Consider the following 19,671-nt stretch of genomic DNA (forward strand, 5'->3'; position numbering starts at 1 on the left):
TCTATGCTGTAAATTGTAAACCAAAGAAAGTTACTACTATCTATGCAACAAATTTTGAGCTAAATTATGTGCCATTTTCATATCTTACAAGATCAAATCTTCAATAACGGCTCGAAAAATATGATTTTTGTAACGTTAGCTAGATAGCGCGTTTAAATCATAATCTTGATGCACTTGATGGATGCCAAATGGTAGTCATGTAATGTAAGATAAGCATGTAAACTTTTTCACTTTTGGAAAGCAAAAAGGTAAAAGAGCAAGAATATACGATTTGGATCATTCTGGTGGAGGCACCAACTTGTGGATATTGACTTGATACATGGCGCCTGCAGAACCAAAGGATTGCTTGACCTTTTTACTTTAATGACCTTTGAGATATTTAAAGGATCTATTTCTACACTGTCATTTGTTAGAGATAAAAAGAGTCTGAATTCCACCACCCAGATCAAAATTCTTGGGTCGTAATCTTTGATGTTGTTTAAGTATTCCACCACTCACATAATATATTCGCTCCTCGGCAACAACAAAACAAGCCAACTTGCAATCATCATCTGATCTTACTTTACTTTCATATTCCTGTTTTTGATCATATTAACAACACACATCAGGTTAAATCTAAAACTAGAAAGGGGCCGGGTTTCAGTTGTGTATAACTAACTAACTAACTATATGTGCACCCGCACCTTACATGTTACATAAATAAATACTAGGTTAACGTATAATAATAATAAAATAATATGGTCAAAAAGGTTACGTAAACATGCGTACGGAAGAAGAAAAAGAAAGATTCATATTGATCTTTATCTCCAATCCTCCAATGTTACATACCAAACAGGAGAACCCAAAAGACTAGTCTAATGAGTGAGAGAGCTCATTTGGTATATAAACCCCACATCAGTTGCCCATACAACCGATGTGGGACAAGTCCCATACCTTGCAATGGTATTAGACCATAACATCTAACCCCTCATCATCATCATCAGGCATGGTTTTATCAGCAGCAAAAGGGAAAAAGGGCGGTGAACTTTTGCACTTTATAACTCCCAATGTGGCAGGAATGTATACACTTTTCACCCTTGAAGTCCCACATCGGAATAAAGGGCTACAAAACTTTTATGTGGGTTCTATGCTCTTAAGGTTGTAGAGCTCAAGCATTTGATGCCTCTATCCCCCAATCAATTTAAACATCAATACTTTCCTATGAACCTTGCACATGGTACACGTGGAAAGCCAAGCCATCGTTTGTACATGAATGTCGATCTTACATGGGAGCACATGTGGCATCATGCATATATGCTAACTAGGATTTTGTGATTATGTTTAACGTACGTGCAATGTATCTTGTAATAGTTTATTTAAAATTATATAAGCAGTTTAACTAAGAAATTTCAATTGTTAATATAAAAGAAGCAACAAAAAACAACCATATATAACCATAACCAGTAGGTAGGGACTTCCAATTATATCATATTCAAATATGTTAAATAAGGAAACAAAAATGTTCAAAATACATCAAGCTTGAAATCGCGGTAAGATTCGCTGGATTTTCACCACTTAAGTCATTTGAATTGAGATTTAGCGAAGTGAGGTTAGACAGATGGCCCTTCGGTTAATCGGTTTTTGGTTAATTTCGGTTTGGTTTTGTCGGTTTTTGGTTAATTCGGTTTTATTAACTGTTCGGTTTTCGGTTAATCGGTTTGATAGTTAATTTCTCTGCTCGGTTCAGTTAATAACCAAACCAAACTCAGGCTAAAATTTTTATGTAGAAATGCATGGAATTGAGGTATAAATACATAAAATGGTAGTATAAATACATAAAATGGTAGTATAAATACATAAAAATTGAGGTATAAATACATGAATGAGATGCATAATGTAATGGAGGTATAAAACATAAAATACATGAAATGGAGGTATAAAAGCTAGATATATATAAAAATATGAATTTCGGTTTGATTTTGCTGGTTTTAGGTTAATTTCGGTTCGATTTGTCATAGAAGATGAAGTTGCAGTGGACATGTGAGGAAGAGATTAGGTTGATTAAGGTAGCTCCACATGTTTTTTAATATTTTTTTAATAGATTGCTCGGATGGTCTCTGTGGTTTGACCCACATGTAAGGGGCAGTTTAGTCATTTTTAAAGACTTAATCCAGTCATTTTTTAATAGATTGCTCCGAGTAATAATTGAGTAAGCCACAGATAACATGCTTGCATTTTTTAAAAGTTAAGAACTAAAAATGAAAATTTAGGAATCCGGAACCATGAGCAATTAACTCTAATTATATCATTAACTAAATGGATTTAATATAAAATTATTTAGGGATAATTTTAATTTTTGAAATTACATATAAACTTCGTAAAAAACTGTTATGGACAACTATTATATCATCAAACTTTGCATTTTATTCCACTCTACTATTCTTATTCTTAGATAACTAGAATAATTAATCCTTTTAAATTTTATCAACTTATTTTTTAATTCAAAATTTTATTTTGAGTTAAGTGTTATTTACGTCCCTATAGTTTGTTCACTTTTGTCATTTTATGTCAAATTTTAAAATTATACCATTTTCCTCGCCGACGTTCTAGAAACGTGCCATTTCAGTCCAAAAAGTTAACCTCAGTTAAAAAGTTTAATCAACTCACGGGTAAAATTGTCATTCTATATTTTTATTTTATTTTTTAATTTTCTTTTAACACTTTTTGAAATAATAAACCTCTATCTCTCTACCTTTCTCTGCAACTCCCTCTCTTCACCACCACCTCCATCCGATCATCACCGATCCACCACCAATCTCCACCGCCTTCTGACTTCATCACCACCCGGCAGCCACCAACCACCGGTAAACAACTCCACCATTCGGCCACCTCCGCGTACCGCCACCCTCCACCACATTATCATCCTTAACATCATCATAACCATCACCATTCTGAATCATGAGAATCTATAACCAGTAATGTTGTCGTTGTTAGTTATGCATGTTGAAAGACAAACATGTATCAAAGAAAAGTGGCTAGGGTTTTATTATAATGAAAGGTGCATACATAAAACAAAGAAAAGTAACACTATAAATAGAGAAACAATCTACGGTTACTAGGAAAATGGGCTAAACAATTAACCCAATATAATACAAGTCCACTAACTTTATTATGCTAATATCCCCCTTCAAACTCACAATGCAATAGCAATAAGCATTGAGAGTTTGTCACACAAGAACCGAAACCGAGACACCGACAGAGCCTTCGTGAAAATGTCAGCAATCTGCAAGGCTGATGGAACATATGGAAGCGAGATGGTCCCGAGCTGAAGATGATGACGTGTGAAGTGGCAATCAATCTCAATATGTTTTGTTCGCTCATGAAAAACAGAGTTCTTAGCAATCTGCATAGCACTTTTGTTATCACAATGTAAGGGAGTAGGCTGAGATATGGTAACCCCCATATCGGCAAGAAGCCATCGTAACCAAACAATCTCACATGTAGTCACAACCATAGCACGATACTCAGCCTCAGTAGAAGATCTTGAAACAACATCTTGTTTCTTACTTCTCCATGAGATTAACGAATCTCCAAGAAAAACACAAAAACCAGTGGTGGACTTGCGATCATTACGATCACTATCCCAATCAGCATCACTGTAGGCACGTAACTCCAAAGAAGATGTAGAGGGAAACAGAAGACTCTGAAACTGAGTGCCACGAAGATATCTCAATATATGAAGAACAGCTCCCCAATGAACAGACGTAGGGGCAGTAACAAACTGGCTTACCACATGAACTGCATGAGCAATATCCGGGCGAGTAATTGTAAGATAAACAAAGCTGCCTACAATAGTACGATACAAACTTGGATCAGCCAAGGGAACACCATCACTGGGAGAATATCGCGCATTGGTTTCAAGAGGAGTGTCAACAGTTCTATTATCAGAAAGTCTTGCCCGCTGAAACAGATCAGATATATATTTTGTTTGAGAAAGAAGATATCCTATGTGAGGCTGAGCCACCTCAATACCCAAAAAATACCGGAGCAAACCCAAATCCTTCATAGCAAAACGGTGAGCCAAATCATGCTTCAAGGACTCAATACCATCATAATCATCACCTGTAATAATCATATCATCCACATATAAAGACAAAAGAATGTGTCCTGCACTCGTACATCGAACAAACAATGCTGAATCATGATTACTAGGAACAAAACCAAGTGAAGTAATCACTCTAGAGAACTTCTCAAACTAAGCACGAGGGGCCTGTTTGAGACCATATAGAGCTTTCCGAAGTCGACAGACTTCACCGGGCTGATGAGCAATTCTTGGGGGAGGAATAATGTAAACCTCCTCATGGAGATCACCATTCAGAAATGCATTCTTAACATCCATTTGACAAATCTTCCACTTACGAACAGATGCGACAGCTATTAGAGTACGAACTGTAGTCATTTTTGCCACCGGTGCAAATGTCTCCTCATAATCCATTCCATACTTTTGTGAATAACCCTTAGCTACAAGTCTGGCCTTATATCACTCAACAAACCCATCAGACTTTGTTTTAATCTTATATACCCAACAACAACCAATTATATGTTTACCAGATTGTAATGGAACCAAATCCCATGTCCGTGTCTGATGAAGAGCAGTGAGCTCTTCAGCCATAGCATTCTGCCAAAGAAGATTAGAGACAGCCTCTCTATATGATTCAGGTTCAGACAGATGATGTATATTTGCGATGAAGGAGGCAAACGAAGGCGAGTAAGTAGAGTAGGCAAAATCTGGTAATTTGGTGGACTTACATTCACGAGAAGACCTCCTCAGAGGTGGAACTGTCTCAACAGGTGAAGGAGTTGTTTCGGGCATAGCCGAACCTGAAGTTATGTCTGGTGATGTATGGGTATCTTGAACTGACTCACCAGATGCTACCGGCCCATCAGATTCTACTGGCCCATCAGAATCAGCAGATGTAGCGGGAACATTAGACGATGTTGATGCATCAATGTCATAATTGAAGGGGTCAATGTTTAGGAGATCTGACTTTGTTACATTATGTGATCCGGATGGAATCGAATAGAAAGGAATATGCTCGAGGAATATAACATGCCTTGACACATACAACTTCTTACTAACAGGATCAAAACAACGATATCCTTTCTGTGTAGTGCCATAACCCTTAGGACCACTGGCATAACCCAAAAACACACATAATGATGACTTATTTGACAATTTGTCTCGTTCAACATGAGGACGGAGAACAAAGCATGTACATCCAAAAACCCTTAATTCATCGTAATCTGGGAGTTCGCCATACAGTTTCTCAAAAGGAGACATCCCAGAGTTATGAGAAGTAGGGATCCGAGTAATTACATGTTGGGCAGTTAGGAGTGCTTCTCCCCAAAAATACTCGGGACGTCGGCAGATAAAAGAAACGAGCGAGCAGTTTCCATAAGATGACGATGTTTCCTTTCAGCTACACCATTCTGCTGAGGTGTGTCAGTACAAGATACCTGGTGTATTGTACCATCTGATGCAAGTAACTGGGTAAAGTCATTGGAGGTATATTCACCCCCTTGGTCACAACGAAAGCACTTGATCACAGCCGAAAATTGGGTCTTAACATAGGCTCTAAAGTCTTTGTAAATACTAAAGAACTCAGATCTACGTTTCATAAGATACACCCAGGTATAACGAGTATAGTCATCTATAAAAGATACATAATAAATTGACCCACCCTTAGTGGATACAGGTGATGGACCCCACACATCAGAATGCACAATATCAAAAGGAGCCAAAGAACGAGAGGTACTTTGTGCAAAAGGCAGGGCGGAAAACTTTGCAAGTTTGCAACCACTACAATCAGAAATATCACAAATGTTCAACTTACCCAAAGCACTTGTAGAAACCAAAAACCTTAAACGAGACGCGGACACATGTCCCAATCGAGAATGCCACCGATAAAAGTCAGGAGATGAATGGCTCAAGCGAAAGGACGACAAGTCAACACTAGAAGCAGCAACATCAATTTCTTTGAGATCATCCAAGACATAAAGTCCACCTACCCTACTGCCGGTCCCAATCACCCTCATAGAACGTGAATCCAATACATAACAAACAGAATCAGAAAAGAGCACCAAATGGCCAGATTTGCACAACTGACTAACCGAAACAAGGTTTAAAGCAAGATTTGGAATAAAATAGACATTAGTGAGAGAAATATGAGGAGTAACAACTGATCCAACACCTTCTATTGGCATAGATGTAGCACTAGCAGACATAACAGACGTCGCCGAACCAGAGATCAAAGATACAAAAGATGACAAGTATGGTGACATATGATGAGATGCACCGGAATCCAAAATCCATATGGATGAAGGAATACCTGAAGTATTAGACGAAGACATGGCTAAATTTAGAAACAACCTGAATTGGTCAAAAACCCGAGAATCTGAAGCAGGTATTGGAACTGGACCAAAAACACGTGTAGATGAAAGAGATTTAGCCTTTTTCACCATATCATCCATACCACAAAAGCAAACTAATCCAATATCGAATACAAACCCAACAGCGGAAGCACCAAATACGAACAAGTGCCAAACAATTCGAACCCTAAACGACAGCAAATACAAACCCAACAGCAGAAGCAAATACGAACCGATAGCGGAAGCAACCAATACGAACCAAATACAAATTCCAGTATAAACCAAAATACGAACCAAACTCTAAACCCAAAATAACGAACACTTGCTTATATTCTTGTATGTGTTTAACTATAGTATGGAACCAACATGGCAGAATACTAAAAGATATCTCTTCATAGTTCAATTCTTCACTATATTAATTCCTCACAACAATTCTTCACCAAATTAATTCCTCACAGTACACTAAAATAGACATATTTCCTCACAGAAATCGATGCACACATGTTACTTTCATAATATCAATCATTGTCGTGATATATGAACACTTATTTAAACAAGGTATAAACATTAATTAAATGGCATGATGCTATACGAATTAATGTAAAAACCTTGGTGGCGGCAGACCCTTCATGCAAAAGCACTCAATCGTAACCCAAGCAAAAAAAACTCGTGAAGTTCTATCGACAAAACTGATGCTTGCTACAAACTCTTCAATCATCAAAGCAAGTTAACGAATATGGATTGAATAGGCTCTGATACCATGTTGAAAGACAAACATGTATCAAAGAAAAGTGGCTAGGGTTTTATTATAATGAAAGGTGCATACATAAAACAAAGAAAAGTAACATTATAAATAGAGAAACAATCTAGGGTTACTAGGAAAATGGGCTAAACAATAAACCCAATATAATACAAGCCCACTAACTTTATTATGCTAATAATGCATAACCACCATCCACAACCCTGTAACACCATTACTCGCAGCCACTCATGCCATCAACCATCACTGCTACCATCATAACTTCATAATCACCGCCACCATCTCTCTGTGCACCATCTTCAACATCACCATTACCTGCTGCCATAGCCGGTAGCACCGGTAAAATCATACGGCCCGCCGGAGGCCATAGCCATCATCCGTTTCTCTGGTCGTTTCACATCTCCGATCATCTCTCTATCTCTAATCTCACTCTCTCTTTCTTTCTTTTTCTCTCTATTTTCTAGAAACAGAAGTTTGTGTGTTAGAGAAGGATAAAAAGTAGTGGGGATGAAGGTGTACGGGTGGTTGAGTGTGTGTAAGAGTGTGTGTAAAATGGGAAATGACAATTTTGCCCTTCATTAAACTGAGGTTTTTAACTAGGGTTAACTTTTTGGACTGAAATGACACGTTTCTAGAACGTCGGGGAGGAAAATGACGCAATTTTTAAATTTGGCCTGAAATGGCAAAAGTGAACAACCACAGGACGTAAATGACACTTAACTCTTTTGTTTTTTATCCATTAAATTGTTCAATCATGTTTTTATGAATCTACAAAATGAAATCGATTTTAGGTTCCAATTAAATAATAACATTCAATCATACATTTCCAAATTCAGAGATTTGCATATGTTTATATATGTTTTGAAGATGTGACAACTTCAACCCATTTTCATATGAACAAGTCGATTTAGGTTATGTTTTATCTCTAACAGATCAAACGGTTAAAAACTAAATAACAATAGTCTAAAATGAGAGGATTAAATCAGTTGAAAGTCGCCATATGTTTAAATTTAATGCAAATAATTAGAAAACCATATGTTTTGTGATGTGAGTCATAAAAGTGTTTTGACAAGTGGTATGAATGTAAGTGTTGTTATCAATAATCATGTTTTGATTAGTGGGAGGATTGTTATTTTGTTAATTGTGAGTTAAAAAAAGATGTTTTGTTGAAACTTAAATTTGTATTGCTTTGATGAGGTGAAGTGTTGAAACTTTTACTAAACTATAAACTCACCAATGGAAACCGACATATTTTAGTATGTGTTTTGAGGTGAGTCTGGATGTGACGGGACAAAGGATCTCACGGCTATCTGACAAGGCAACTTATTGGTATCCTAGATTAGTAGGTCTTTAGAATATGTTCAAGTTGTAACTTGCAATGAGTTTATGAGTATTATACAGTTATTTCTCTTGTTGTATGTGATGTGTAAACCCAATAAGCACAGGCCTGGGTTTTTGGGTGAGACACAATCAAAGTAGTCGCACATAATAGAAAAATGATTTTGGATCCAAGTTTTTGGCTACTTGGGTTGTGGTCATTGTTGCTTAACAAGTGTACGTGCCTACTCGTGTCTACTGGTTAGTCCAGGACTCAGTGGTGGAATTAGCCCATTAAATCAGGGGTATCAAAAAAAAAATTACTGTGCAATCATACAATATTAAAAAAAAGACAATAAATTAATAAAGTAAACAAATACGTAATAGATTTGGCATCTTTTTTTCATAGCTTGAAATCGTTCCAGCACATCATCGTCTTTTACTTTATAAAAAAAAATCATTTTCAAGCGCACAAACATGGCATTGTTCAAAAATTCCGGGCCCATTCGATTGCGTAAATCCGTTTTGATAATCTTCAATTTCAAAAAAATCTTTCAACAGTTGCGGTTGTAACCGGTAAAACCAAAGCTAGCTTCACTACCCGATAAACTGAAGGTAAAGAACAATGTGTTCTTATTTCAACCATAAGATGCGTAAGATCACTTATTCTATTATATAGGCTTTATTAGTTATTACAATTTGAGCTTAATTATCATAAAACTAATTGTTTGGGCTTTGTTACTAAACAAGTTTTGGGCTTAATGAATAATGTCAAGTTTTATAATTTTCTCTTAGGGGTATCCTCGTATATATTTTTGGGTATGCTATGTATAAAACCGAAAAAAAATTACGCTGCAAATACGAATACGGGGTTGAGCCGTAGCCCGTGCTACGGCTCATTCTACATTGGTTCCGCCCCTGCCGGGACTTTATCAGGGACAGAGTCAATGGTAATGAAGAAGTGTATGTGCCTAGTCGTGTCTACGACGAATGAACCATTGGTCGAGAGTTGGCTCCACTCTCCTGGTAAGTCTAAGGTAGGACGAAACTAATGACCCACACAAAGAGTAGGATGAATTGGCTTATCCCCTGGGAATTGGGGACGCCACACGGGGGTCGAAAACTAGCCCCGTGACAATTTGGTATCAAAGCAGGTCGATTCTCGGATACGTTGGAACGTGACTTGTAACCAAAAATAAGCTTAACATTTAGAGTATGGTTATGCAGAGGAGGTAGGAGAAGACCAATATGGGTTCGCTCGGTGAAGGTCTTAGTACTCCGCAAGTATGGGATCGTGAGAGCCGCTCTAGTATAGTATCAATGAAGCTATCCGTGTAGTGTTCAAAAACCCACGGTAAGCAGCACTGTAAAAGTGAAGTTTTGTGAAAACTGCTACAATTATCTAGGTTCCCTGTATACTTGAAACTATCGGCGGACAACAGCGCCAACAAAAATGATCTGATGTACTACTTTGAACCGACATGAAAGAAGATCATTGTTGTTGTGTTATCGGGTGTCCTACCCTTCCAAAGTGAATCATGCTCAACATAAGAGAATCATGCATTGTCAAGACGAGTATGCACGAGGATGTGCATGAAATAATGGTGGGAGAGTGTCACGAGCCAAACATTTGAATATCGCTATGCTATGGGTTGTGCTTGAACGCTTGAGTTATTGGCTAGTTCGGGACTTTATCAGGGACGGAGTCAGTGTCAATGAAGAAGTGTACGTGCCTAGTCGTGTCTACGACAAACGCACCACTGGTTAAGAGCTAGTGCACTGTCCTGATGAGTCCAAAATAGGACGAAACCAATGACCCACACAAAGAGCGGGATGGATTGGCTTATCCCTGGGAAATTGGGGACACCAGACGCGGATCGAAAAACTAACCCCACGACATAAGCCTAGTCAGCTTTAGCTCAGGCTTAAGCCCGATGTTAAACTAGCCAACTCAACGCCATCCATGTATTTTTAATAAGCCGAAATGTTTAACTTTTTTTTTGAACTAGTGGGAAACCCGTATGTTGCCGCGGGGTACATTTTACACGACAGAGGTGATACAAAGCCATTGTTCGCAATATTAACAAACTGATTGTAGGCATGAGAAAATGACACTATCATCAATACTTTTTTTAGTTTTGATTCGTGTTGGGTTCGACACGTTTAACAACCTTGCATACACATATGTACATATATGGTGTACAATATGATCAAGTACCTAGAATAGAGAAGAACTTGGGCAAGATCGGACCATGATTCATCAAAGACTGCATATGTTTGCCTCCTATCTCATAGCTAATATGTGTCTACAATAAACAAAATTGAAAAAAAGAAATATAAATAAAATGTCTTAACTTGCTAACTGCCGTCTGGCGTCCGTCATTGTTGAGGTTACTAACACGTTCTAGGTGCTCTGACTTCCGCTTCTCAATATCCACATATTTTTAACTACATTCAGAATAACCAACTGCACTTCCAACCATTTTGTTGATGTAGCATTTGACAATCCCATACATTCCCCTGTTGATATCATCATATATCAAAAGCTAAAGGCCCATCAAGCTTACTATATTCACATTCAGAAAAATAGTGAGCCTGCAAAAAAAATGATAGAATTAAAATACACAAATAAATCAATTTTTGCCTTACCATATTCTGCACAACCCTCGAGCTCCCATAGTTTTTGGTTTGCATCGTTATAGCAGTCTGTTTATCACCATATTCATCTTTTGTTCTTTACCATATTCCATTCCAATCTTGAAATTAATCCTACAATTTTGAGAGTGAAGCTCAAACATAGAACAAACACTTGAATAAATTAGAATAAAACTTCTTTGAATAAGTCAAAATCAACCGGTGGGTACATTTAGATCATGGGGGGTTATCTCGTCACATAAACTATATTAACAAACATCATGTAAGATAAGCATCTAAGAAACGCATAATAGGGATGGGCACTTGGTACGGGGTACCGGTACCGAATTTCTTGCACTGAATTTGAAGGTAAAATTCGGTATTTTACCGGTACCATACCAAACCAGTACCGTACCAAATATTTCGGTACCTGTACCCAGTTTTAACGAATTTCGGTACAGGTATCTTCGGTACCGGTACCACGCTCATCCCGCATAATAAGTCAAATGTCTAAATAAGGCTCTTCGATCCGTTGACATGGAATTGTACTATTCAAGCAAAAACACTTTCTTATTGAGTAATCTTATATAAAATCTTGTAGTCCAGTTTGTCTCTCACTCTGTCATTATGGAATAATTATGACAAATAGTCCTGCAAAATTTAAGTATTTACTGAATGAATATGACAAATTTTTTTAAGGAAAACCTATAAAAAAACAATACTAATAGGCTGATAGCGATGCACGTGATCACAAAAATGCAAATTGATTCAACTAAGTGTTTAGTAGTCATAATTATTACTTGAATACACAGTGAAGTTTTGCAAAATTTTAAATCGGAACCAAAAAAACTATATCATACCACCATAGACGGCTTCTCAAATATTTTGTTCCAACTCGAAGAACTTTGTCACAACATATAGTTAGCCACCTAAAAGATATGGCAACATAAGCGGGTTAGGTATCAAACGGGTCAAAATGGGTTCATCTTCTAGTATAGTACTACATGTTCAATTTTTAAAAAATCTTTTATTCTCGCAACAATTTAGGAGGTTAAATACATTAAATTTAAAATTTGAGCTCAAAACGCCTTTCAACACGTTTTTAACCAACCCACACCCCCTTTAGCAAGAATTTTTATTTGACCCGTTTCATATACAACACAACCTAGATCGGCCTACTGATAATTGAGTGTTGAAAAGTTGTAATTAATTCGTATACCTTGGCTGCTTTTTTGCGAGGGAAAGAGCGACACCAAGAGCGCCATGACACCAATGAACCAAACGATCTAATGCACTGCCTTCACTCGACGATAATTTCCACTTGGGAATCGATTCTTAACCATGTAAAAAGTGCACTTTTTTAATTTCTTTTAAGTCATCCCCAGTTGAAACCATGTCAAATAATATATGCATTATTGCAGCAAGTCCATGGGTTGCTCCCCAATACCTTTTACCATGCCATTCATACATCAGTGGGCCATTCCTTTGTACACAAATTTGTAACAAATATCATAATTTCATTTGTAATTGTTCTCTTAAGATAAATTGTCATTGCCAAGGCTCATCATCACAGACCAAGAACGAATCTAGAAAGGTTTCAGGTTTGCCCATTTTATAAAAAAAAAATGCAGAAAGATAATATAACTTTTGAATTGTATATTAATTGACTATATACTTAAATAAATAGCATCTGATTTTTCTATTGATCTGCGAATCCCCACACCATCGGGTCTGCCGGGTCGGGTTTGGAACCGGTTATTATGCCCATCTCTAGTGTAAGACTGAAAGTAGATAAAGTTTCGATTTCAAGGACCGGGCCATTTTGAGCCTCGCTATATAAATTATAAAATCATAACAGAAAAGCCATAAATTGTAAATGACCCAAGCCTGAGATAAAGCCCAAAGAGGCATCATTCTTAACCTTATATTAATATTCATTCTTTTTCAACTTTAATTCAATTTTTCAAATGACCAATAATAAAGCAAGTAGATAAAGCCCAATAATAAAGGGATGAATTACGAATGACCCGAGCCCGAGATAGAGCCCAAAGAAGCATGATTCTTGTATAACACAATTATTGATGATGATAAAAGACATATGCGTAGCATAATAATAATCCCATCTCATAACCCTTTCGATCATCTTGTACTACTAGACTTTCATTGTGTTGTAACCTACCTAGCCAGGTTTCAACTGGACGATCTTATTTAGGACTTGATGCAGGATGAGACTTTACTCCATATTCAATTTTCACAATACATATCATTTGAAGGCAGTTTTAATATTGAGTAAGCTTCCGTTTTAATCCCTATGGTTTAGTCGTTTTAACGGTTTTGCCCCAATCCTTTAAAAATAGTTATTTTATTCCCTGATCTATAAGGCTTATCTCTATTTCACTCTCTGCCCCTAACGCCATCCAATTCAATTGTTAAATCCTGGTCACATGCCCCTCACATGAGGGGCATTTTAGTCTTTTCCCACTCAAACTTATTAATTTCCCTATTTAATTTTCACACACTTTCTCTCTCTCTTTAAACATTCACCTACATCTCTCTCTATGCTGTAACAACCCCACCCACACCATTAGACACCACCCCCAACCCGTCGAACAACAACCACCACCCCTTCCACCACAATCGACTCAACACCTTCTCGATTGTACAGCCTCAAGAAACTGCAACCATTCGATTTCAACACCTTCTGAAATCGTTATATACTATGCAAATTATATGAACAGTTAACGTGTGACTGTGTGAGTGAGAGAGAAGGTTAATACTTGGAGCACAATACATCGAGGGATTTCTCTTCACAGCTGTATAACAACGGGGTCTTGGTTTTGGAATCATTAATTAACGCCATAGATGGAAACTGGAAGAACTCAGCTCGATTGAAATGGGTTTGGTGAATCAACGACGCGATGGAGGAATTTGAGAAAGGGGTTTTCCCGATCTGGAAGGTGGATATGGCAGCGGGACTTTGAACCCGGAACGATGCCGACTCTACCGGATGTGCCGAGTTTGCAAGATGTGAAGCGTTCAGATTTGAATCGGGCTATGTGTTGGTCGTTGGTCGCAAGTGGTTAGATTGAGGGATGACGAAAGGCGGTGGTTGTGGTGTGCGGTGTGGTGGTTATGGTGGAGGTGGGTGGTAGTATGGTGGTTACATATGTTAGGGTCAGAACACGAATCACACGAACACTAGAACAATCTGCAGCAAGCACACACACTCACACACTCTAACTCACAAGAACAAGATGTAAGACCCATCACACTTTATCAAGATAATTCTACTAAATACACATTTAGTTTAAGGAAAAATACGAATTTACAACAGTTTGATGAGAATTCAAGTGCAGAAGAAGTTATATTTTCACTCAATGATGATTTTAAAGTCAACTACTTTCTATGTATTGTTGATCAAGCTATAAGTTCTCTTGAAACAAGATTCGATCAATACCAAAAATTCGAAAAAATATTTGGGTTTTTGTTTCCTAAAAAATTGAAGACACTTGATGAACAAAATCTTAAGGCTCGTTGTTATCGTCTTAAAGATGCATTAAAATATAAAGAAGAATCAGACGTTGATGCTAAAGAACTTTATTTGGAGTTGAAGTTGATTAGGACCTTTTTACCGAGTCACATTGTTAGCCCTATTGATGCTTTAAATGATATCATGCGGCTCGGTCGTTGTCCTAATGCTATAAATGCATATCATGTGCTTTTGACACTTTCGGTAACGGTGGCATCGGCAGAGAGAAGCTTTTCTAAATTGAAGTTGTTGAAGTCTTATTTGCGATCGTCAATGTCCCAAAAAAGACTTAATGGATTCGCGATGATATCTCTTGAAAACGAAATATTAGAAGGTATGGAATATAAAGACTTGATCGAGAGCTTTGCTTCCAAAAACGCTAGGAGAGCCTCACGATTTGCTTAAGTAAGTTAGTTCGATCATTTAGCTAAACTAGTATTGTTTTGTTTATTTTATAACAATTAATCTGTGATACCCCAGGAAAAATGCTCAACACAACTAGTTTCTCCAGTGACTGTGTACTAAATTTCGGGACGAAATTTCTTTCAACTTGGGGATGATGTGACAACCCGTAACTTCGAGATAAAAACCCGTTTGTTTCGCTTTTATAAATCATATCATATACTTATTTTATTTGATGGATTAATTATATTCTTATCAAATTATATTTTATCCATATCACGTACCGACCCGAACCATTTGAACCAAAGCACATGTCTCACTTGTTGATCCAACCCACTCGCATAACTCCAAACTCATAAGGTCCGAACCAGGGTGTAAATCATATGCAATTGTATTAGTTGGCTTTATTTAATATATATATATATATATATGTATATATATATGTATATATATAACAATCTTAAAACAAGTTGAAGCCCCACTTCTGTTCCCCATCACAAATAAGTATAATAATATTTTTATTATAATATTTGGTGAAACTAGCAGTACTTGCATTAATATGCTAGTATCACAATTTTAAATTCTGAACAACATATACAAAAGTTTTTGCAAAAGTCGATCCCTTGCTCCATCCATTTACAGCCCAAACCCAACTCAATTTCTTTTCTTTTTAGTGGTCTTCAGCCCACTTGAAACCCCACACCGCCCATACTCTATTAATCCATATTAATATACGTAAACTGCATGATTCCTATGATAACTCCCCAAAATCAAACCCTAAACCACCCACCCTTCTAACCTGCGATCCCTGTGCTCTCTCATCCCTTCTTCACAATCGACGATCAAGAACTCCAAGGAAGTCTTTCAAGTCTTTCGGTTCAAGCACGAGTGATCCCCACCATCTTTCAACCCGGTAACTTGTCTTTAATTTCTTTATAAACTTGTTAAAGCATAGTATCATGGCTGTGATTCTGGAAGTTCTTGTATGTTCTTGATGTTGTGATAATTACATGTAATAGAGGGTTGCTAGAAATCAGTGTTGTTGGCGTTATGATTGGGTGCGGGTTCGGTTAGTCGTTAGGGTTTCATTTTTGAGAATAATTTTAATGTAAATCATTGATGGGTTTAATGAACTAATTGTTATATGATTTATTTTAAGATGAAGATCTGCGGTGATTAAAGATTTTAGGTCGTTGGGGGCGTTAGTTGTTCGGTTGGGATGATCGGGTAACGACTAGAGCTGAAACAGAATCTGTCAAGGATTCTGCAGCCAATTTCGGTTGGCTGTAAACGGACCGTTATAAATCAAAATTTTGATTTTCTGAAGTCTAAATTATATGTTTTCAAAAAACGAATCAAATGGCACTGGAATCATATTTTTTTGAGGTCGTTTGCTATTTTAAAGGTCCGTTTTGTACAGCAGCAAAAGCTGCGTTTTTCTGCAGAAAATGTGTGTTATGATTTTAGTCATAACTTGAAATCTGTGTAGAATTAGATCATGAAATTCGTACTATAGATGACCACTGATGTCATTGTAATTCTCCAACTTGAATTTCATCAATCGGACTTATGATGAATTTTAAATGAATTTTTCTGTGGACTGCAGTCAAAAAGTGACGAATCTGATTTCAGCCCGGTAAATGATTTTTATAAAATAATTGGTAATGAATTGGATCCCGAGATTTTTACACAATAATATTTGGATCGTTTAAAATATTATTTAATTTTTTGGCAATTTTGTTGTATACGAACTATTCCGGATAACAATCCAAAAACTGCCGAAAATGCAATATATTGCTGAAAATTTTAATGAAGAGTATTTTAAGTCTTTCGTGACACTTGTGTTGTCGCTAAGCTATGTCGTATAAATGCATGCATGATATTTAGTATTGTATGATATAATGTGCTACGTGCTAGATACGTGTAGGATTCGTGTTTCCGCGTGAGCACACCCACTAACCCTTAAACGGTAATCATGTTAGGACGTGATTGACTAGTTCCACCTCACATATTTCTTTCCATAACTTAATCTGCCGAGCTAATCTAAGGTGAGTTCACACTTTCTACAAAGCATGGGATTTCCGATGGTTTGGGAATGGGTTAAGGAATAATATTGAAACCTACGTGTCCTCCTTGGGTAGGATACGTACCTCAATCCTCCTTCGAAAGGATGACAACATTGAAACCTGCGTATTCTCCTTGGGTAGAATTCGTACCTCCATCCTCCTTGGGAAGGATGACAACATAGAACTTACTAGACAAAACTTTATCATGAAGTCCCTCATTTTTATATCGAAGTAATTGTCGGGCCATTGGCGAACGGGTCATTAGTTAAATAACGCTATTAGGTCTGACAAGCCTCACACCGTGCCGCAGAGGACGGGAGTGGACTAATGTACATGGGCAATAAGTCAATGATGATAGACATTGACGCAGGGCACATAAACATGACTCCAGTCAATAGTCTATATGGTAACGGGTCTAGTGGTTTACAACATGGGGTAGCCCCCACGGTATACGGTTTTGGAAACAAGGAACTGGGTAACTTATGGTTTTTGGAACAACTTTAAAATAGACAACCAACTGTGAACTCGCTCAACATTTTTGTTGATTCGTTACTACATGCTTTGCAGGTCGTTAGGTATTTAGCTGGAGCTTGCATAGGGAAGGAGTCGTTGCGGAATATGGACCGTTGTGTGTTGATGATAAACTTATAAACTTTAAATTTATAATTTTGGGTTTTGAACTCAATGCTTCCGCTGTTAACTTAGACTTTGCTAAATTGTTTGACACCAATTATATTGTTTGTGTTGGGTTTTATTTACTTACTTATATTGTTTAATATGATTGGTGGCTTGATCCTGGTCAGTCATGCTCCCTGCGGTGATACTCCGCGTTTGGATTTTGGGGGTGTGACATAATCAATTATCGTTGCATCGTGGTTTTTGGATATATAAAATGATAAGTTTATATTTTAGAAAGGGGCCCAACTTTTTTTGTCTCGCACGAGGTCCAAAAGGTTTTTATTATTCTCGGAGACGGCTCTAATCATCACCAACACTTGCGATTTTCAACAACCAAAACGGATACCAGAAATGGCAATAGCCAATCAACTTTGGATATACCAAATATTGTTTGTAGTGAGACAGATACAAAGTTACAAACACACATGATAATATTTCTTATTGTATTTTTATTCTAGTTAATTAATAATGCACAATGTTTTACAAGATTTTCGTTATTCATCTATATATATCTCAAAATATATAATAAAAAAATTCATAATAAATGTCTCGTTATTCATCTAAATCTATCTCAAAATATATAAAAATTGTTTCTTTAACGGAACAAGAGCGTATTTCATAAAGTTATTTTAATAATCGCATCCGAAGTTTTATATCAGTAAAACATTTATTGAAGAATCGTATATAACGTGGAAGTACAAGAGCGTATTTCATAAAGTTATTTTAATAATCCCATACAAGAGCGTATTTCATAAAGTTATTTTTATTATTCGCATCCGAAGTTTTATATCAGTATTTATTGGAGAATCATATATAACAGAATGGTTTCACTTATGTGAGTAATATTTATTGAAGAATCATATATAACAGAAATGTTTATCACTTATAGATAAAGTAGGGTCAAATGTGGTTTCTCTTTGTTTAACCAACAATCCTTATATAGAATATACTAGATTAGAACCCCATGTATTATACGGGTTGAATAAATGTAATTTATTTATATTTAAACAATAAAAAGTTATATCTTTATGAAACTCGTATATTGTACGGGTTAAATAAATGTAATTTTATATATCAAATAATTAAAAAAAAGTTATATCTTTAAAAACCATGTGTATTACACAGATTAAATAAATGTAATTTTGTATACTAAATACTAAAAACGTTGTATGTTTGAAAAACCCATGTATAATCAGGTTGAATAAATCTACCAAATGATAAAAAAATTACATTCTTAAAAACCTCGTATATTACACGTGTTGAATAGATCTAAAAAATATTTATATCTTTAAAAACCATGTGTATTACACAAACTAAATAAATGTAATTTTGTATATTAAATACTAAAAACGTCGTATCTTTAAAAAACATGTGTATAGTCAGGTTGAAAAATCTACCAAATAATAAAAAAAAATTATATCCTTAAAACCCCGTGTATTACATGTGTTGAATAAATCTAATTTTACATAACAGATGATAAAAAGTTATATATTTAAAAACTTCGTGTATTACACGGGTTATATGAATGTAACTTTGTATAGTAAATAATAAAAAAAAATTAAATTTTTAAAATCCCCGCGTTTTACACGAGTTGAATAAATATAATTTTGTATACCAAATAATAAAGAAGTTATATTTTTATAAATTAGGATAACATTTAATATTAATTTTTTATTTATATATTTAATATAAGATAAGTAGGAAAGAGAGGTATTTGTTTTAAAAATATATTAAATTAATAATTTAGATTTGAGGATAATATTTTATTAAAGTATGATAAGATTTAATATTAATTTATTATTTATTTATTTAGTTAATGTAAGATAAGTAAAGATTTAAGGATACCTTCAATGAATGACAATTGTCCAAAAGTTGGT

The 19,671-nt window shown here is 36.0% G+C and overlaps 1 protein-coding gene across 1 annotated transcript; it reads right to left on the reverse strand.

Annotated features, from left to right (window-relative positions):
- Window positions 1-3,172: 3,172 nt before the first annotated feature.
- Window positions 3,173-4,474, reverse strand: LOC110876533 (uncharacterized mitochondrial protein AtMg00810-like). The gene is made up of 2 exons (XM_022124702.1): window positions 4,261-4,474; window positions 3,173-4,101 (listed from the first exon to the last, which is right to left on the reverse strand). Exons 1-2 carry the CDS (start codon window positions 4,472-4,474, stop codon window positions 3,173-3,175), a joined length of 1,143 nt encoding a protein of 380 aa, XP_021980394.1.
- Window positions 4,475-19,671: the final 15,197 nt, after the last annotated feature.

The sequence above is a fragment of the Helianthus annuus genome, chromosome 9 (genome assembly GCF_002127325.2).
Source record: "Helianthus annuus cultivar XRQ/B chromosome 9, HanXRQr2.0-SUNRISE, whole genome shotgun sequence".
NCBI classification, from domain to species: domain Eukaryota; kingdom Viridiplantae; phylum Streptophyta; class Magnoliopsida; order Asterales; family Asteraceae; genus Helianthus; species Helianthus annuus.